Raw genomic sequence first — 21,879 nt, 5'->3', positions numbered from 1 at the left:
GTAGATGTTGTCTATATGGACTTCAGTAAGGCTTTTGACAAGGTCCCTCATGGTAGACTATTACAAAAGGTGAAGTCACACGGGATCAGGGGTGAGCTGGCAAGGTGGATACAGAACTGGCTAGGCCATAGAAGGCAGAGAGTAGCAATGGAGGGATGCTTTTCTAATTAGAGGGCTGTGACCAGTGGTGTTCCACAGGGATCAGTGCTGGGACCTTTGCTCTTTGTAGTATATATAAATGATTTTGAGGAAAATGTAACTGGTCTGATTAGTAAGTTTGCAGATGACACAAAGGTTGGTGGAATTGCGGATAGCGATGAGGACTGTCGGAGGATACAGCAGGATTTAGATTGTCTGGAGACTTGGGCGGAGAGATGGCAGATGGAGTTTAATCCGGACAAATGTGAGGTAATGCATTTTGGAAGGTCTAATGCAGGTAGGGAATATACAGTGAATGGTAGAACCCTCAAGAGTATTGAAAGTCAAAGAGATCTAGGAGTACAGGTCCACAGATCACTGAAAGGGGCTACACAGGTGGAGAAGGTAGTCAAGAAGGCATACGGCATGCTTGCCTTCATTGGCCGGGGCATTGAGTATAAGAATTGGCAAGTCATGTTGCAGCTGCATAGAACCTTAGTTAGGCCACACTTGGAGTATAGTGTTCAATTCTGGTCGCCACACTACCAGAAGGATGTGGAGGCTTTAGAGAGGGTGCAGAAGAGATTTACCAGAATGTTGCCTGGTATGGAGAGCATTAGCTATGAGGAGCGGTTGAATAAACTCGGTTTGTTCTCACTGGAACGAAGGAGGTTGAGGGGAGACCTGATAGAGGTATACAAAATTATGAGGGGCATAGACAGAGTGGATAGTCAGAGGCTTTTCCCCAGGGTAGAGGGGTCAATTACTAGGGGGCACAGGTTTAATGTGAGGGGGGCAAGGTTTAGAGTAGATGTACGAGGCAAGTTTTTTACGCAGAGGGTAGTGGGTGCCTGGAACTCGCTACTGGAGGAGGTAGTGGAAGCAGGGACGATAGGGACATTTAAGGGGCATCTTGACAAATATATGAATAGGATGGGAATAGAAGGATACGGACCCAGGATGTGTAGAAGATTGTAGTTTAGTCGGGCAGTATGGTCGGCACGGGCTTGGAGGGCCGAAGGGCCTGTTCTTGTGCTGTACATTTCTTTGTTCTTTGTTCTTTGTTCTTCTTTGCATGGGATAGTGGGAAATTTGGCCAGTTGGATAACGAACTGGCTAACCGATAGAAGTCAGAGAGTGGTGGTGGATGGCAAATATTCAGCCTGGATCCCAGTTACCAGTGGCGTACCGCAGGGATCAGTTCTGGGTCCTCTGCTCTTTGTGATTTTCATTGATGACTTGGATGAGGGAGTTGAAGGGTGGGTCAGTAAATTTGCAGACGATACGAAGATTGGTGGAGTTGTGGATAGTAAGGAGGGCTGTTGTCGGCTGCAAAGAGACATAGATAGGATGCAGAGCTGGGCTGAGAAGTGGCAGATGGAGTTTAACCCTGAAAAGTGTGAGGTTGTCCATTTTGGAAGGACAAATATGAATGCTGAATACAGGGTTAACGGTAGAGTTCTTGGCAATGTGGAGGAGCAGAGAGATCTTGGGGTCTATGTTCATACATCTTTGAAAGTTGCCACTCAAGTGGATAGAGCTGTGAAGAAGGTCTGTGGTGTGCTCGCGTTCATTAACAGAGGGATTGAATTTAAGAGCCGTGAGGTGATGATGCAGCTGTACAAAACTTTGATAAGGCCACATTTGGAGAACTGTGTACAGTTCTGGTCACCTCATTTTAGGAAGGATGTGGAAGCTCTGGAAAAGGTGCAAAGAAGATTTACCAGGATGTTGCCTGGAATGGAGAGTAGGTCTTACGAGGAAAGGTTGAGGGTGCTAGGCCTTTTCTCATTAGAACGGAGAAGGATGAGGGGCGACTTGATAGAGGTTTATAAGATGATCAGGGGAATAGATAGAGTAGACAGTCAGAGACTTTTTCCCCGGGTGGAACAAACCATTACAAGGGGACATAAATTTAAGGTGAAAGGTGGAAGATATAGGAGGGATATCAGAGGTAGGTTCTTTACCCAGAGAGTAGTGGGGGCATGGAATGCACTGCCTGTGGAAGTAGTTGAGTCGGAAACATTAGGGACCTTCAAGCTACTATTGGATAGGTACATGGATTACGGTAAAATGATATAGTGTAGATTTATTTGTTCTTAAGGGCAGCACGGTAGCATTGTGGATAGCACAATTGCTTCACAGCTCCAAGGTCCCAGGTTCGATTCCGGCTTGGGTCACTGTCTGTGCGGAGTCTGCACATCCTCCCCGTGTCTGCGTGGGTTTCCTCCGGGTGCTCCGGTTTCCTCCCACAGTCCAAAGATGTGCAGGGTAGGTGGATTGGCCATGATAAATTGCCCTTAGTGTCCAAATTTGCCCTTGGTGTTGGGTGGAGGTGTTGAGTTTGGGTAGGGTGCTCTTTCCAAGAGCCGGTGCAGACTCAGGGGGCCGAATGGCCTCCTTCTGCACTGTAAATTCAATGATAATCTATGATTAATCTAGGACAAAGGTTCGGCACAACATCGTGGGCCGAAGGGCCTGTTTCATAGATTATCATAGAATTTACAGAGCAGAAGGAGGCCATTCAGCCCATCGAGTCTGCACCGGCTCTTGGAAAGAGCACCCTACCCAAGGTCAACACCTCCACCCTATCCCCATAACCCAGTAACCCCACCCAACACTAAGGGCAATTTTGGACGCTAAGGGCAATTTATCACAGCCAATCCACCTAACCTGCACATCTTTGGACTGTGGGAGGAAACCGGAGCACCCGGAGGAAACCCACGCACACACGGGGAGGATGTGCAGACTCTGCACAGACAGTGACCCAAGCCAGAATCGAACCTGGGACCCTGGAGCTGTGAAGCAATTGTGCTATCCACAAGGCTACCGTGCTGCCCGTTCTGTGCTGTATTTTCTATGTTCTATGTTCTATGATTTAGTGTCTCCTCATATGACAGTCCCGCCATCCCAGGAATCAGCCTGGTAAACCTTCGCTGCACTCCCTCCAGAGCAAGAACATCCTTCCTCAGATAAGGACACCAAAACTGCCCACAATACTCCAGGTGCAGCGTCACCAATGCCCTGTACAATTGCAGTAAAACATCCCTATTCCTATACTCAAATCCTCTCGCTATGAAGGCCAACATACCATTTGCCTTCTTTACTGCCTGCTGCACCTGCGCGATTACTTTCAGCGACTGATGCACGAGGACACCAAGGTCTCACTGAGTATCCGCCTCTCTCAATTTACACTCATTCAATAATAATATGATTTCCTATTTTTGCTACTGAGGCGGATAACCTCACATTTATCCACATTATACTGCAGCTGCCATGTATGCGCCCACTCACTCAGCCTGTCCAAATCCCACTGAAGCATCTCTGCATCCTCCTCACAGCTCACCCTCCCACCCAACTTTGTATCATTTGCAAATCTGGAGATAATACAAAGGCTGTAATAGTCTGAGAGGGCCGGGGCCAGCCGCATGCAGAGGCACGGGGGGGGCAAGGAACAGGGGGTGGGGGGGGTAGATAGAAAGGTGGGTTTAAATTGGGGATTCCAACTGTTGGGGAAGTTGTTCCACAGTGAGCAGGCCGGTGTGCGGGGACACAGTAAGGAGATTACAGATAGCTGCAAGAAAATAGGGTGGTAATAGTAGGGGACTTTAACTTTCCCAACATTGACTGGGATAGCCATAGCATTAGGGGCTTGGATGGAGGGAAATTTGTTGAGTGTATTCAGGAGGAATTTCTCATTCAGTATGTGGATGGACCGACTAGAGAGGGGGCAAAACTTGACCTCGTCTTGGGAAATAAGGAAGGGCAAGTGACAGAAGTGTTAGTGAGGGATCACTTTGGGACAAGTGATCATAACTCCTTTAGTTTTAAGATAGCTATGGAGAATGATAGGTCTGGCCCAAGAGTTAAAATTCTTAATTGGGGCAAGGCCAATTTTGATGGTATCAGACAGGAACTTTCAGAGGTAGATTGGGGGAGACTGTTGGCAGGCAAAGGGACGGCTGGTAAATGGGAGGCTTTTAAAAATGTGTTAACCAGGGTTCAGGGTAAGCACATTCCCTTTAGAGTGAAGGGCAAGGCTGGTAGAAGAAGGGAACCCTGGATGACTCGAGATATTGAGACTCTGGTCAAAAAAAAGGAGGCATATGACGTACATAAACAACTGGGATCAAGTGGATCCCTTGAAGAGTATAGAGATTGTCGAAATAGAGTTAAGAGGGAAATCAGGAGGGCAAAAAGGGGACATGAAATTGCATTGGCAAATAATGCAAAGGAGAATCCAAAGAGCTTCTACAGATACATAAAGGGAAAAAGAGTAACGAGGGACAGAGTAGGGCCTCTTAAGGATCAACAAGGACATCTATGTGCAGAGCCACAAGAGTTGGGTGAGATCCTGAATGAATATTTCTCATCGGTATTCACGGTGGAGAAAGGCATGGATGTTAGGAAACTAAGGGAAATAAATAGTGATGTCTTGAGAAGTGTGCATATTACAGAGGAGGAGGTGCTGGAAGTCTTAAAGTGCATCAAGACATTGGTACGGCCACACTTGGAATACTGTGTGCAGTTCTGGTCACCCTATTATAGAAAGGATATTATTAAACTAGAAAGAGTGCAGAAAAGATTTACTAGGATGTTGCCGGGACTTGATGGTTTGAGTTATAAGGAGAGGCTGGATAGACTAGGACTTTTTTCCCTGGAGCGTAGGAGGCTTAGGGGTGATCTGATAGAGGTCGATAAAATAATGAGGGGCATAGATAAGGTAGATAGTCAACATCTTTTCCCAAAGGTAGGGGAGTCTAAAACTAGAGGGCATAGGTTTAAGGTGAGAGGGGAGAGATTCAGAAGGGCCCAGAGGGGCAATTTCTTCACTCAGAGGGTAGTGAGTGTCTGGAATGGGCTGCCAGAGGTAGTAGTAGAGGCGGGTACAATTGTGTCTTTTAAAAAGCATTTAGATAGTTACATGGGTAAGATGGGTATAGAGGGTTATGGGCCAAGTGCGGGCAACTGGGACTAGCTTAATGGTAAAAACTGGGCGGCATGGACTGGTTGGGCCGAAGGGCCTGTTTCCATGCTGTAAACTTCTATGATTCTATGAAATAAAAAACCACGTGAGGGTACAACACATGGATGTGAGAAAATGAAGTCAGTTCATTCCAAGTGGCTAAAAGTGAGAAACTTTTAAGAGGCGAAAAGTGGCAAAATTCCCCAAACCCGATGGGCTGAAAGGGATTGGAGCAGAGTGGTCAGGAATTTTCACAATTCAACTTTTTTCCCCAGGACCCATGTTTCGGCCGGACCCAGGCCGCTGACCTTCCCGGCCGACCTTCGCGACCCACACCTGGGTTGTGCGGGCACACGTAAAATTCTCCCTGGGTGTTTCGATTAATTTTGCTACCCAGAGTGATTTGACGGTGATTCCTGATTTGACGGTGATTCCTGATTTGATGTACTCTCAGTTTATAAATATGAAATACAATTTCCCACTGCTCACCGTTGAGTGTTTCCAGAAGTGGATGATTTGCTGCAGGTCCGTTGCTGGATTAAACAGGAAGTGATCCCGCCATTCGTTCCAGTCCACCGTCATCGTCCTGTCTTCATCCATACTGTACCAAGGAGAGCAAACAATACGGGTTAGAGGTGAAACTGTCCACCACATTCTCCATCTCCTTGCAGACAATAATATACTGACTAAACCTGGTTGCATTAACCTCTAGAAATATTTTTAAAATTATTCATGAATGGAATGTGACCATCGCTGGCGAGTCCAGCATTGATGGTCCATCTATAATACCCTTGAGAAGGCGGTGTTGACCATTGAATTCCATGTGGTGTAGGTCCACCCACAGTGCTATTAGGAAGGGAGTTTCAGGACTTTGAGCCAGTGGCAGTGAATGAATGGCAGCTATATTTCCAAGTCAGGATGGTGTGTGGCATAATAATAATAATCGCTTATTGTCACGAGTCGGCTTCAATGAAGTTACCAAATTCCGGCGCCTGTTCGGGGAGACTGGTACGGGAATTGAACCCGCGCTGCTGGCATTGTTCTGTATTACAAGCCAGCGATTTAGCCCACTGTGCTAAACCAGCCCCTAGCATGGATTGGAACATACAGCTCGTAGTTTTCTGATGGAAATGTCAGCATTGTCCTTTGTCATTGTGGAGGTTGCAGGTTTGGGAGGTGCTGTCACAGGAGCCTGGGTCAATTGTTGCACCACCCGCCAGATGTACAGCACTTGGCTGCTTCTGTGCATCGGTGGTGGAGGGAGTGAATTTAAAGGGTTGGCAAGGGGACAAATCAAGCAGGCTTCTTTGCCTTGTATGCTGTTGAGTTTCCTGCTGTTGGAGCTGCACTCATCCAGGCAAATGGAGACTAGTCCATTCTTAACTTGTGCCTTGTAGATGGTGGACAAGCGTTGGAAAGTCAGGAGGTGAGTTACTCGCCGCAGAATTCCCAGCCTCTGACCTGCTCGTGTCGCCACAGTGTGAATGGGGCTGGTTCAGTTCGGTTTCTGGTCAATGGCGACCCCAGGATGTTGGGGATTCAGTGATATTGGCAAAAATAAGAAGGGAGACTATTATCTGAATGGCCATAAATTAGGAGCGAGGAATGTGCAACAAAACCTGTGTAATCTCGTACACAATAATAATAATAATCTTTATAGTCACAAGTAGGCTTACATTAACACTGCAATGAAGTTACTGTGAAAATCCCCTAGTCGCCACACTCCACCTGTTCGTGTACACAGAGGGGGAATTCAGAATGTCCAAATTACCTCACAGCACGTCTTTTGTGACTTGTGGGAGGAAACCGGAGCACCCGGAGGAAACCGACGCAGACACGGGGAGAACGTGCAGACTCCGCACAGACAGTGACCAGGAATTGAACCTGGGACCATGGCGCTGTGAAGCAACAGTGCTAACCACTGTGCTACCGCGCTGCCCTAGGTTACAATCAAATCAGCCATGATCTTATTGAATGGCACTGACTCGAGGGGCCGAATGTCCTCCTCCTGCCCCTACTTCATCTGTTGGGATGTAAAAAGAAACAATCACTACTTGCAAATCCGCCAAATACATGGGTGGGATTCTCAGTCAGCTGACGCCGGATTCAGGAAATGCGATTGGGCGGAGAATCGCACGTCAGCCTATAGGGATAGGGCTGTGGTGTTGGGGTGACCCCGGGGACCGGACTGCCATTGCCGCAGCCTGCAAGTAGCCATCTTGCTGCCCACCCCACTGACTGCCCACCGTCGCCCGTGGGCGTATAGAGCAACACCGGCCGTGTGGGTGCCCCCCCCCCAAATCTCCCTCCACCCCACCAACCCGCCCCCCCCGCCAATGCACAAATGGGCACCACCCATCCGCAAGGCATCACATGGCCCATCCAAGGGCAACACCCATGTAAGCCCCTACAGGAGGGCCCCCGACGGGAGCCGCAGAGTGTATTCCTGCCATGGGTAGCGCCAGCCACTGGTGCCACTGACAGCAGGGACAGGTGCTGGCCCAGAGGCCCCCACCGTGCCGGCCACCAATGGGGGCAAGGGTACGGTACGGATGGCAGAGTGCGAGGGGGAATGGCCGTGGGGTGGGGTTGGGGATGTGGGAGGAGGGGGACATGCGGGGGCAGGGGCTGCAGGGCAGGCTGGGGCCACAGTGTAGCTCGGTGGACCGGGTTGGACATGGGGGTTACGCACCATGCTAACAGTCTGCTTTTCATCCCCTGCAGACAATTGCTATCGGAATGCAAGCCACCATCCTGGCCGCCGCAGCCCTGGGGGATGCACTGAGGCTGTGCGAGCAGGAGCTGCTCAGGGAGGACCCTGCAGCTGTGGAGGCTGTCCCAGAGGAACAGGAGAGCCGGCTACCCAACAGGCCAAGGAGGAGGTGGGAAGGAGGCGCTGAATTCGGCCTCGTGTGTACCCGCAGTGCCCGTCATTCGAGGACCTGCCAGAACAGGCTCGTCACGCTGAGCAGGGCGATCGTACGGCATATCTGCTGGTTACGGCACATCTGGAACTGCGGGGGTGTGGCCAGAGCGAGCTGCAGGGGGTTTCCCCGCCACCTCGACTAGAGTCTCGATGTGCGCGGAGCGGAGTGTGTGCGGAGCGGAGTGTGTGCGGAGCGGAGTGTGTGCGGGGAGTGTGTGTGTGGGGAGTGTGTGCGGGGAATGTGTATGTGGGGAGTGTGTGTGTGGGGCGGAGTGTGTGTGGGGCGGAGTGTGTGTGGGGCGGAGTGTGTGGGGAGCGGAGTGTGTGCGGAGCGGAGTGTGTGCGGGGACTGTGTGTGTGGGGAGTGTGTGTGCGGGGAGTGTGTGTGCGGGGAGTGTGTGTGCGGGGAGTGTGTGTGCGGGGAGTGTGTGTGTGGGGAGTGTGTGCGGGGAATGTGTATGTGGGGAGTGTGTGTGTGGGGCGGAGTGTGTGTGGGGCGGAGTGTGTGTGGGGCGGAGTGTGTGGGGAGCGGAGTGTGTGCGGAGCGGAGTGTGTGTGCGGGGAGTGTGTGTGCGGGGAGTGTGTGTGCGGGGAGTGTGTGTGCGGGGAGTGTGTGTGTGGGGAGTGTGTGTGTGGGGAGTGTGTGTGTGGGGAGTGTGTGCGGGGAGTGTGTGCGGGGAGTGTGTGTGTGGGGAGTGTGTGTGTGGGGAGTGTGTGTGTGGGGAGTGTGTGTGCGGGGAGTGTGTGTGTGGGGAGTGTGTGTGTGGGGAGTGTGTGCGGGGAGTGTGTGTGTGGGGAGTGTGTGTGTGGGGAGTGTGTGTGTGGGGAGTGTGTGTGTGTGTGGGGAGTGTGTGTGTGGGGAGTGTGTGCGGAGCGGAGTGTGTGCGGGGAGTGTGTGCGGAGCGGAGTGTGTGCGGGTAGTGTGTGCGGGGAGTGTGTGCGTGGGGAGTGGGGTGCTTATATGCGACTGCAGCTTGTCAGCCACTCCAGTGCCAATCCTGACCCCGGCTAATCGGACATCATTTTTCATTGGAATTGCTCTAGTTCTAGCCCATTAACGGATCGTGAATACCCGAGATCGTGCACAGTGCAGGATTAGGCCACTCGGCCCATCGAGTCTGCTCTGCCATTCATTCATGGCTGATATTTTCTCATCACCATTCTCCTGCCTTCTCCCCATAACAACAACAACAAACAAAGAACAAAGAAATGTACAGCACAGGAACAGGCCCTTCGGCCCTCCAAGCCCGTGCCGACCATACTGCCCGACTAAACTACAATCTTCTACACTTCCTGGGTCCGTATCCTTCTATTCCCATCCTATTCATATATTTGTCAAGATGCCCCTTAAATGTCCCTATCGTCCCTGCCTCCACTACCTCCTCCGGTAGTGAGTTCCAGGCACCCACTACCCTCTGCGTAAAAAACTTGCCTCGTACATCTACTCTAAACTTTGCCCCTCTCACCTTAAACCTATGCCCCCTAGTAATTGACCCCTCTACCCTGGGGAAAAGCCTCTGACTATCCACTCTGTCTATGCCCCTCATAATTTTGTATACCTCTATCAGGTCGCCCCTCAACCTCCTTCGTTCCAGTGAGAACAAACCGAGTTTATTCAATCGCTCCTCATAGCTTATGCCCTCCATACCAGGCAACATTCTGGTAAATCTCTTCTGCACCCTCTCTAAAGCCTCCACATCCTTCTGGTAGTGTGGCGACCAGAATTGAACACTATACTCCAAGTGTGGCCTAACTAAGGTTCTATACAGCTGCAACATGACTTGCCAATTCTTATACTCAGTAACCCCTAACAGCCTTCTGCGATAAAGTGTTCCACAGATTCACCACCCTCTGGCTGAAGAAATTCCTCCTCGTCTGTTTTGTTCCTTTAGTCTGAGGCTGTGCCCTCAGGTTCTAGTTTTTCCTACAAGTGGAAACATCCTCTCCACATCCACTCTATCCAGGCCTCGCAGTATCCTGTAAGGTTCAATAAGATCCCCCCTCATCCTTCTAAACTCCAACGAGTAAACACCCAGAGTCCTCAACCGTTCATCATACAACAAGCTCTTCATTCCAGGGCTCTTCATTCCAGGGATCATTCTTGTGAACCTCTGAACCAATGCCTCAGCGATCTCCTTCAGGACCCTGGGGTATAGTCCATCTGATCCAGGTGATTTATCCACCTTCAGACCTTTCAGTTTCCTCAGAACCTTCTCCTCAGGGTTGGCCACTTCACTCACCTCTGCCCCGGACTTTCCTGAAGTTGTGGTGTGCCACTGGGGTCTTCCCCCGTGAAGACTGATGCAGATACCGATTCAGTTCCTCTGCTATTTCTTTGTTCCCTATTACTACATCTCCAGCCTCATTTTCCAGTGATCCAATCTTCTGTGATGATTGTGGAAATCTCTGAGATATTGTATTGTATGTATTTGGTGCTCAAAGCCTGGGTTAGTGTGTTTAACTGCTGCAGTCATGTTTTAAAATAAATCCTAGTTAGAACATAGGACATTACAGCGCAGTACAGGCCCTTTGGCCCTCGATGTTGCGCCGACCTGTGAAACTCTAAACCCCATTTAGACTCTAAAGCCCATCTACACTATTCCCTTATCGTCCATATGTCTATCCAATGACCATTCGAATGCCCTTAGTGTTGGCGAGTCCACTACAGTTGCAGGCAGGGCATTCCACACCCTTACTACTCTCTGAGTAAAGAACCTACCTCTGACATCTGTCTTATATCTATCTCCCCTCAATTCAAAGCTATGTCCCCTCGTGCTAGACATCACCATCCGAGGAAAAAGGCTCTCACTGTCCACCCTATCCAATCCTCTGATCATCTTGTCTGCCTCAATTAAGTCACCTCTTAACCTTCTTCTCTCTAACGAAAACAGCCTCAAGTCCCTCAGCCTTTCCTCATAAGATCTTCCCTCCATACCAGGCAACATTCTGGTAAATCTCCTCTGCACCCTTTCCAACGCTTCCACATCCTTTGTACAATGTGGTGACCAGAATTGCACGCAATACTCCAAATGTGGCCGCACCAGAGTTTTATACAGCTGCATCATGACCTCATGGCTCCGAAACTCAATCCCTCCACCAATAAAAGCTATACACCGTACGCCTTCTTAACAACCCTCTCAATCTGGGTGGCAACTTTCAGGGATCTATGTACATGGACACTGAGATCTCTCTGCTCATCCACACTGCCAAGAATCTTACCATTAGCCCAGTACTCTCTTCCTGTTATTCCTTCCAAAATGAATCACCTCACACTTTTCTGCATTAAACTCCATTTGCCACCTCTCAGCCCAGCGCTGCAGCTTATCTATGTCCCTCTGTAACTTGTAACATCCGTCCGCACTGTCCACAACTCCACCGACTTTAGTGTCATCTGCAAATTTACTCACCCATCCTTCTACGCCCTCCTCCAGGTCATTTATAAAAATGACAAACAGCAATGGCCCCAAAACAGATCCTTGTGGTACACCACTAGTAACTGGACTCCAGGCTGAACATTTCCCATCAACCACCGCCCTTTGTCTTCTTCCAGCTAGCCAATCTCTGATCCAAACTGCTAAATCACCCTGAATCCCATGCCTCCGTGTTTTCTGCAGTAGCCTATCATGGGGAACCTTATCAAACGCTTTACTGAAATCCATATACACATCAACTGCTTTACCCTCATCCACCTGTTTGGTCACCTTCTCAAACAACTCAATAAGGTTTGTGAGGCACGACCTACCCTTCACAAAACCCTGGTGACTATCTCTAATCAAATTATTCCTTTCCAGATAGTTTGAAAGGCAAGTATATTTTGGGAGTCACGTGCAATTAAAGTATTGTAAAAAGTTGGGCGAATGGAATTTTGTTTTGATTCAAGGGATTCCCTGCGGAATTAATTAGATTTCAGCTGAGTAAGATGATGCTGTTGCCGGGTGGAGCTAAGGCATCAGGCATTTTATGTGAAAAGTGGGTCAGTGCAGTTCTGCCCCACATCCTGACTCCTGCTCGGGGGCCTGTACATAACTCCCATCAGGGTCTTTTTTCTTTTGCGATTCCTCAACTCTACCCACAGAGATTCTATGCCTTCTGATCCTATATCGCTCCTTGCTATCGATTTAACTTCATTCCTTACTAACAATGCAACCCCGCCCCCTTTGCCCATCTGCCTGTCCTTTCGATAGGACATATATCCTTGGATATTTAGATCCCAGCCCTGATCCCCTTACAGCCACGTCTCTGTGATGCTCTGTAGCCATGTAAAATGGCTAACTCCAGATTAGAATGGCCAAACCCCGATTTAAAATGGCGAACGAAAGAGGCTGATGGGAAAATCAGCCACCAGGACTCAAACAGACAGCTGCAGGTAAAACAGTGGATTCGCCTCTGGGGAAGCCAGACCGAATCGATACCCGCAGCCATCAACATAACAACACCCCAGCCTTCTGCATATTAATCAGCCATCCCCGGGAACAATTGATACAAAATAGACACACAAAGCCGACCCAGACCTTTCGGCGCCAGCAGGAGCTGACACAAAGAGAGGTAAACGACCACCCCTCGATCAAGGAATCGCTCCAGTATTGGAGCATATCGAACCAAGTGATTGGCACCAAGTCCAATCACTTGGAACCAGGTACAAGGTCCGCCCCGAGAGGCGGGAAGCCACTGGGGACTATAAGAATAGGGGCTAAGTTCAAATCGACCCTTCTTCTCCTCTCCGCACCCTTCGAGACCCTTCTGCAAGAGAACGTAAGTTTTACTCCAACGATCGCTACCAGATAGGCGCTCCTGACTATCGACCTGTACCAGCTTTTGAATCCCGCAGGCTCAGAACCCATTCGAAAGGCCATTCATTTCCCTGACCTGGTGGGCCATTTCCAAAGTTAAGTATTGGCCTTTAGTGGTAGGAAGTAGCTTAGAAGTAGAATTAATGGAAAAGTATTAATTGCTGTACATAATAAATGAGCGTTGATTTAACTCTTACTAAACGGTGTGTTGGATTATTGATCATTACTCGGACTTGAACCACGTGGCGGTATCAGAAAGATACCTGGCGACTCAAGAGCAAAGGTGACAGAACAAGAGCAATTAAACTAAGGCTAAAACGAGCAACAATTCCCTTCATGATTTTATATGTTTCTATAAGATCCCCCCTCATCCTTCTAAATTCCAACGAGTACAGTCCCAGTCTACTCAACTTATCCTCGTTCTCCAACCCCTTCAGCTCTGGGATTAACCTAGTGAATCTCCTCTGCACACCCTCCAGTGCCAGTACGTCCTTTCTCAAGTAAGGAGACCAAAACTGAACACAATACTCCAGGTGTGGCCTCACTAACACCTTATACAATTGCAGCATAACCTCTCTACTCTTAAACTCCATCCCTCTAGCAATGAAGGACAAAACTCCATTCGCATTCTTAATCACCTGTTGTACCTGTAAACCAGCTTTTTGCGACTGTATGAGGCTCTGGTCAGACCCCATTTGGAGTATTGTGAGCAGTTTTGGGCCCCATATCTAAAGAAGGATGTACTGGCCTTGGAAAAGGTCCAGAGGAGGTTCACAAGAATGAAACCTGGAACCTTTGTTGTATGAGGAGCGGTTGAAGACTCGGGTCTGTACTCGTTGGGAGTTTAGAAGGATGAGGGGGGGGGATCTTATTAAAACTTACAGGATAGTGCGAGGCCTGGATAGAGTGGACGTGGAGAGGATGTTTCCACTTGTAGGAAAAACTAGAAGCAGAGGACACAATCTCTGACTAAAGGGACAATATTTTAAAACAGAGATGAGGAGGAATTTCTTCAGCCAGAGGGTGGTGAATCTGTGGAACTCTTTGCCGCAGAAGGCTGTGGAGGCCAATTCACTGAGTGTCTTTAAGACAGAGATAGATAGGCTCTTGATTAATAAGGGGATCAGGGGTTATGGGGACAAGGCAGGAGAATGGAGATGAGAAAATATCAGCCATGATTGAATGGCGGAGCAGACTCGATGGGCCGAGTGGCCTAATTTTGCTCCTATATCTTCTGGTCTAATGGACTCTTAACTGCCCCCTCAAGGGCAATTATGGGTGGGAATAAGTGCTGGCACATCCTGATACACCTACAGCACTGACCGTCTGACAGTATAGCACTCCCTCAGTACTGACCCTCTGACAGTGCAGCACTCCCTCAGTACTGACCCTCTGACAGTGCAGCACTCCCTCAGTACTGAACCTCTGACAGTGCAGCACTCCCCTCAGTGCTGACCTTCGAACAGTGCAGCATTAGACGAGGAGAATGCTGAGCCCCAGGCTAATAGAACAGATGGCATTGAGGTACGTAGGGAAGAGGTGTTGGCAATTCTGGACAGGCTGAAAATAGATAAGTCCCCGGAACCTGATGGGATTTATCCTAGGATTCTCTGGGAGGCCAGGGAAGAGATTGCTGGACCTTTGGCTTTGATTTTTATGTCATCATTGGCTACAGGAATAGTGCCAGAGGACTGGAGGATAGCATATGTGGTCCCTTTGTTCAAGAAGGGGAGTAGAGACAACCCCGGCAACTATAGACCGGTGAGCCTCACGTCTGTAGTGGGTAAAGTCTTGGAGGGGATTATAAGAGACAAGATTTATAATCATCTAGATAGGAATAATATGATCAGGGATAGTCAGCATGGCTTTGTGAAGGGTAGGTCATGCCTCACAAACCTTATTGAGTTCTTTGAGAAGGTGACTGAACAGGTAGACGAGGGTAGAGCAGTTGATGTGGTGTATATGGATTTCAGCAAAGCGTTTGATAAGGTTCCCCACGGTAGGCTATTGCAAAAAATACGGAGGCTGGGGATTGAGGGTGATTTAGAGATGTGGATCAGAAATTGGCTAGCTGAAAGAAGACAGAGGGTGGTGGTTGATGGGAAATGTTCAGAATGGAGTACAGTCACAAGTGGAGTACCACAAGGATCTGTTCTGGGGCTGTTGCTGTTTGTCATTTTTATCAATGACCTAGAGGAAGGCGCAGAAGGGTGGTTGAGTAAATTTGCAGACGATACTAAAGTCGGTGGTGTTGTCGATAGTGTGGAAGGATGTAGCAGGTTACAGAGGGATATAGATGAGCTGCAGAGCTGGGCTGAGAGGTGGCAAATGGAGTTTAATGTAGAGAAGTGTGAGGTGATTCACTTTGGAAGGAATAACAGGAATGCGGAATATTTGGCTAATGGTAAAGTTCTTGAAAGTGTGGATGAGCAGAGGGATCTAGGTGTCCATGTACATAGATCCCTGAAAGTTGCCACCCAGGTTGATAGGGTTGTGAAGAAGGCCTATGGAGTGTTGGCCTTTATTGGTAGAGGGATTGAGTTCCGGTGTCGGGAGGTCATGTTGCAGCTGTACAGAACTCTGGTACGGCCGCATTTGGAGTATTGCGTACAGTTCTGGTCACCGCATTATAGGAAGGACGTGGAGGCTTTGGAGCGGGTGCAGAGGAGATTTACCAGGATGTTGCCTGGTATGGAGGGAAAATCTTACGAGGAAAGGCTGATGGACTTGAGGTTGTTTTCGTTGGAGAGAAGAAGGTTAAGGGGAGACTTAATAGAGGCATACAAAATGATCAGGGGGTTGGATAGGGTGGACAGTGAGAGCCTTCTCCCGCGGATGGATATGGCTGGCACGAGGGGACATAACTTTAAACTGAGGGGTAATAGATATAGGACAGAGGTCAGAGGTAGGTTCTTTACGCAAAGAGTAGTGAGGCCGTGGAATGCCCTACCTGCTACAGTAGTGAACTCGCCAACATTGAGGGCATTTAAATGTTTATTGGATAAACATATGGATGATAATGGCATAGTGTAGGTTAGATGGCTTTTGTTTCGGTGCAACATCGTGGGCCGAAGGGCCTGTACTGCGCTGTATTGTTCTATGTTCTATGACCTTCGAACAGTGCAGCAGTCCCTCAGTACTGACCCTCTGACAGTGCAGCACTCCCTCAGTACTGACCTTCGAACAGTGCAGCACTCCCTCAGTACTGAACCTCTGACAGTGCAGCACTCCCTCAGTACTGAACCTCTGACAGTGCAGCACTCCCACAGTACTGACCCTCTGACAGTGCAGCACTCCCTCAGTACTGACCCTCTGACAGTGCAGCACTCCCTCAGTACTGACCCTCTGACAGTGCAGCACTCCCTCAGTACTGAACCTCTGACAGTGCAGCACTCCCTCATTACTGACCCTCTGACAGTGCAGCGCTCCCTCAGTACTGACCCTCTGACAGTGCGGCACTCCCTCAGTACTGATCCTCTGACAGTGCGGCACTCCCTCAGTACTGATCCTCTGACAGTGCAGCACTCCCTTAGTAATTTAAATTTTCTTTTTACAGTACCCAATTGATATTATTCCCAATTAAGGGGCAATTTAGCGTGGCCAATCCACCTACCCTGCACATCTTTTGGTTTGTGCGGGCGAAACCCACGAAAACACAGGGAGAATGTGCAAACTCCACACGGACAGTGACGTAATCACTCCCTCAGTACTGATCCTCTGACAGTGCGGCACTCCCTCAGTACTGACCCTCTGACAGTTCAGCACTCCCTCAGTACTGACCCTCTGACAGTTCAGCACTCCCTCAGTACTGACCCTCTGACAGTGCGGCACTCCCTCAGTATTGACCCTCTGACAGTGCGGCACTCCCTCTGTACTGACCCTCTGACAGTGCAGCACTCCCTCTGTACTGACCTTCTGACAGTGCGGCATTCCCTCAGTACTGACCCTCTGACAGTGCCGCACTCCCTCAGTACTGACACTCTGACAGTGCGGAACTCCCTCAGTACTGACACTCTTGACAGTGCAGCACTCCCTCAGTACTGACCCTCTGACAATGCAGCACTCCCTCAGTACTGACCCTCTGACAGTGCAGCACTCCCTCAGTACTGACCCTCTGACAGTGCAGCACTCCCTCAGTACTCCTTGTTGCAGTAAGGCTACATTGCACTAACAGCTGTTCCAGTACAGCTACAAATGGCATTTACCAATAAAGTGGAAAATTGTCACATATCCTGCCCACAAAAAGCAAAACAAATTGAATCTGGACAATCAGTGCCCCATCAGTCTGCTCTCAATCATCAGCAAAGTGCTGGATAATGTCGATGGCGCTGTTATTAAGTCGCACTTACATAGCAATTATCTACTGATGAAAGCTCAGTCTGGGTTCTGACAGACCTTATTACAACCTTGATCAAAACATGGAGAAAAATGGTACATCCTGAGATGAGAGTGAGTGCCTTTCGGAACAGGAGGAGGCCCATTTAGCCCCTTGAACCTGTTTTACAACAGATGAGATCATGTCTGATCTGAATCTTAACTCTAATCACCTGCTTCAAATTCTGCTATATCCTTTTTCAGCAAAGATCAATGAATCTCTGATTTAAATTATTAATTGAGTGAGCATTTCTTGTTTTTATGTGAGAGTTTCCCATTTCTACCATTCTTTGTGCAAGGGAATATTTTCGAATTGCTCTCATGACGGTCCTGGCTCTGATTTTAAGCGTCTCTTCTCTTGTTCGAGTCTCCCCCCAACCAATGGAAATGCTTCTCACTCTCTACCCCATCAATTCATGTCAAAATCCTAAAATGCTCAATCAGATCATCACATAACATTTTTTATTCCGGGGGATACAACACAACTTGATGTAATCGCTCCACACAATCAAACGGTTTCATTCTGCTGATTCAGTACTGCACGCCTGGCAAGGTCAGAATATCCAATCAGAGGGACAGTTCCCAGAACTGTATAAAATATTCCAGATGTGGTCAAAAAACTGTTCGGATTCCGGACCTCGAATTATGTCAGGAAACCGGACGAGAAACCCCAACAATTTGCAAAACTGTAAGGAAACATTCTTCACCCTCGGAGTGTTGACTCTGAACAATGGGTATCTTTTATGTTAAAACAAACTTTAATTTAAACAGTATTATTCAAATTCACATCAAATAAATAGTTTTACAATTAACAGTTTAATCATTCTTAAATAAAAGGAAAACCTTTAACTTCTGCCCGACACCTTCACTATAACTATTCCAACCAAGCAACCCCAATACAGTTCAAATACCTCTTATAAATAAAGTTAACAAAACAGGTTTACTTGCTGTCCTCTGTGCAGACCTTTTGGAGAGAGACCCTTTCAAGAGCAGATCCAGAACACTTCGGTCTTGTCAGATCCTTCTGCTCAACCGAACAGTATTTGGCAAAACTGCAAACTACAGACAAACCTGGCTCCTTCCATTAATTACATCATCTGTATCCCACTAAGATGTCCCATGGCCTGCTCAGCTTGGACTAAACACAATCTTTCAAATTATCTATACGTGAAGAAATCTTCAGCAATCAAAACAATATCCCATTAGCCATCTATATGTGAACAAATAATTGGTTAGAAACCACGGTTACCTCAATTGTTAATGACACCTTAATTACAGCTTTAACAGGCACACGGTCCGAATACCTTAACCTCGATTCTTTAATGATATTACTGCAGCAAATATATACAAGGTGCCACACAAAAGGTTGCTGCATAAGATAAAGATGCATGGCATTAAGGGGAAAGTAGTAGCATGGATAGAGGATTGGTTAATTAATAGAAAGCAAAGAGTGGGGATTAATGGGTGTTTCTCTGGTTGGCAATCAGTAGCTAGTGGTGTCCCTCAGGGATCAGTGTTGGGCCCACAACTGTTCACAATTTACATAGCTGATTTGGAGTTGGGGGCCAAGGGCAATGTGTCCAAGTTTGCAGACGACACGAAGATAAGTGGTAAAGCAAAAAGTGCAGAGGATACTGGAAGTCTGCAGAGGGATTTGGATAGGCTAAGTGAATGGGCTAGGGTCTGGCAGATGGAATACAATGTTGACAAATGTGAGGTTATCCATTTTGGTAGGAATAACAGCAAAAGGGATTATTATTTAAATGATAAAATATTAAAACATGCTGCTGTGCAGAGAGACCTGGGTGTGCTAGTGCACGAGTCGCAAAAAGTTGGTTTACAGGTGCAACAGGTGATTAAGAAGGCAAATGGAATTTTGTCCTTCATTGCTAGAGGGATGGAGTTGAAGACTCGGGAGGTTATGCTGCAATTGTATAAGGTGTTAGTGAGGCCACACCTGGAGTATTGTGTTCAGTTTTGGTCTCCTTACCTGAGAAAGGACGTACTGGCACTGGAGGGTGTGCAGAGGAGATTCACTAGGTTAATCCCAGAGCTGAAGGGGTTGGATTACGAGGAGAGGTTGAGTAAACTGGGACTGTACTCGCTGGAATTTAGAAGGATGAGGGGGGAGCTTATAGAAACATATAAAATTATGAAGGGAATAGATAGGATGGATGCGGGCAGGTTGTTTCCACTGGCGGGTGAAAGCAGAACTAGGGGGCATAGCCTCAAAATAAGGGGAAGTAGATTTAGGACTGAGTTTAGGAGGAACTTCTTCACCCAAAGGATTGTGAATCTATGGAATTCGTTGCCCAGTGAAGCAGTAGAGGCTCCTTCATTCAATGTTTTTAAGATAAAGATAGATAGTTTTTTGAAGAATAAAGGGATTAAGGGTTATGGTGTTCGGGCCGGAAAGTGGAGCTGAGTCCACAAAAGATCAGCCATGATCTCATTGAATGGCGGAGCAGGCTCGAGGGGCCAGATGGCCGACTCCTGCTCCTAGTTCTTATACCGTAACCCAGGCTTTTAATAACATTCATACAACAGATATAAAATACAATATATATAACAATTTATTACACTTATCACACAAAGTTTAATGAGCTTGTCATCACCCGTTACAATGTGAAGAATCTTGGATGTAAGGTTCTGTTTTGTGCTATCACAGTCATTTGTAAATTCAGCCCTAGGCCAGATCCCGGACTTCACGGCAGCATTTGACTGAGTGTGGCACATGGGAACTGTAGCCACCTAAAATGGCTGATCCCCGAGTAAAATGGCCAACCCCCGATTTTAAATGGTGAACTAAAAAGGCTGATGGGAAAATCAGCCAACAGGACTCAAAACGGACAGCTGCAGGCAGAACAGTGTATTCGGCTCTGGGGAAGTCGGCCCAGACCGATACCTGCGACCATTAGCAGCACATCAACCCAGACATCGGCAGTTTAATCGGCTATCCCCGGGAACAATTGCTACAAATTAGCAATTGAATGCCGATCCAAACCTCTCGGCGCCAGCAGTGGCTGAGACAAAGAAAGGTGGACGTCCACCCCCCGATCAAGGAATCGCCCCATTATTGGAGCATATCGAACCCAGTGATTGGGACCAAGTCCAATCACTTGGGACCAGGGTCAAGGTCCGCCCCGAGAGGCGGGAAGCCCCTAGGGACTATAAAAATCGGGGCTAAGTTCAGATCGACCCTTCTTCTCCTACTCGCAACCTTCGAGAGACCCTTCGACGAAGAACCAAGTAAGTCTTACTCCAGCGATCGCTACCAGATAGGTGTTCCAAACTATCGACCCGTACCAGCCTTTTTGAATCCCGCAGGCCAGACCCCATTCGATAGACCATTCGTTTCCCTGACCTGGAGGGCCATCACCAAAGTTAAGTATTGGCGTTTAGTGATAGGTAATAGTCTAGAGGTAGTATTATTGTATAAGTATTTATTGCTGTATATAATAAATGATCGTTGATTTAACTCTTACTAAGCGGTGTGCTGCATTATTAATCATTACTTGAGCTTGAACCACGTGGCGGTATCAGAAAGATACCTGGCGACTCGTGAGCAAAGGTGACAGAATTAGAGCTAATAAAACTAAGGCTAATAAGAGCAACATTTTGGCGACATCCTGACGGGACCCGATCTAGAAGTGGAAAACCACTCCGGGAGAACCCAAGAAATTTTGAATTAGAATCCAATTGGAAACAAAAAAACCACAAGTGTTCAAGCGGTTCTGATTAATAATTCATAATTCGGAAGTGTGTGTATGCATGCGTAACTAACAGGGCTATAAGGTAAAACTGATAGATTCCTCTGTAATCTGCTACATCCTTCCACACTATCGACAACACCACCGACTTTAGTATCGTCTGCAAATTTACTCACCCACCCTTCTGCGCCTTCCTCTAGGTCATTGATAAAAATGACAAACAGCAACGGCCCCAGAACAGATCCTTGTGGTACTCCACTTGTGACTGTACTCCATTCTGAACATTTCCCATCAACCACCACCCTCTGTCTTCTTTCAGCTAGCCAATTTCTGATCCACATCTCTAAATCACCCTCAATCCCCAGCCTCCGTATTTTTTGCAATAGCCTACCGTGGGGAACCTTATCAAACGCTTTGCTGAAATCCATATACACCACATCAACTGCTCTACCCTCGTCTACCTGTTCAGTCACCTTATCAAAGAACTCAATAAGGTTTGTGAGGCATGACCTACCCTTCACAAAGCCATGCTGACTATCCCTGATCATATTATTCCTATCTAGATGATTATAAATCTTGTCTCTTATAATCCCCTCCAAGACTTTACCCACTACAGACGTGAGGCTCACCGGCCTATAGTTGCCGGGGTTGTCTCTGCTCCCCTTTTTGAACAAAGGTACCACATTTGCTGTCCTCCAGTCCTCTGGCACTATTCCTGTAGCCAATGATGACATAAAAATCAAAGCCAAAGGTCCAGCAATCTCTTCCCTGGCCTCCCATAGAATCCTAGGATAAATCCCATCAGGTCCCGGGGACTTATCTATTTTCAGCCTGTCCAGAATTGCCAACACCTCTTCCCTACGTACCTCAATGCCATCTATTCTATTAGCCTGGGGCTCAGCATTCTCCTCCACAACATTATCTTTTTCCTGAGTGAATACTGACGAAAAATATTCATTTAGTATCTCGCCTATC

At 47.9% G+C, this 21,879-nt stretch overlaps 1 protein-coding gene across 1 annotated transcript in view; it reads right to left on the bottom strand.

Annotated features, from left to right (window-relative positions):
• LOC140426003 (mitochondrial adenyl nucleotide antiporter SLC25A24-A-like) overlaps window positions 1-21,879 on the bottom strand; it is a 114,470-nt gene that overhangs the window by 57,856 nt on the left and 34,735 nt on the right. The window contains exon 4 of the mRNA XM_072510272.1: window positions 5,594-5,705. Coding sequence (XP_072366373.1) covers window positions 5,594-5,705 — 112 coding nt within the window. The remainder of the gene's footprint in view (window positions 1-5,593; window positions 5,706-21,879) is intronic.

The sequence above is a fragment of the Scyliorhinus torazame genome, chromosome 7 (genome assembly GCF_047496885.1).
Source record: "Scyliorhinus torazame isolate Kashiwa2021f chromosome 7, sScyTor2.1, whole genome shotgun sequence".
NCBI classification, from domain to species: Eukaryota; Metazoa; Chordata; class Chondrichthyes; order Carcharhiniformes; family Scyliorhinidae; genus Scyliorhinus; species Scyliorhinus torazame.
Note: the sequence above shows the minus strand (reverse complement) of the source record. Positions and strands in the feature narration are given on the sequence as shown.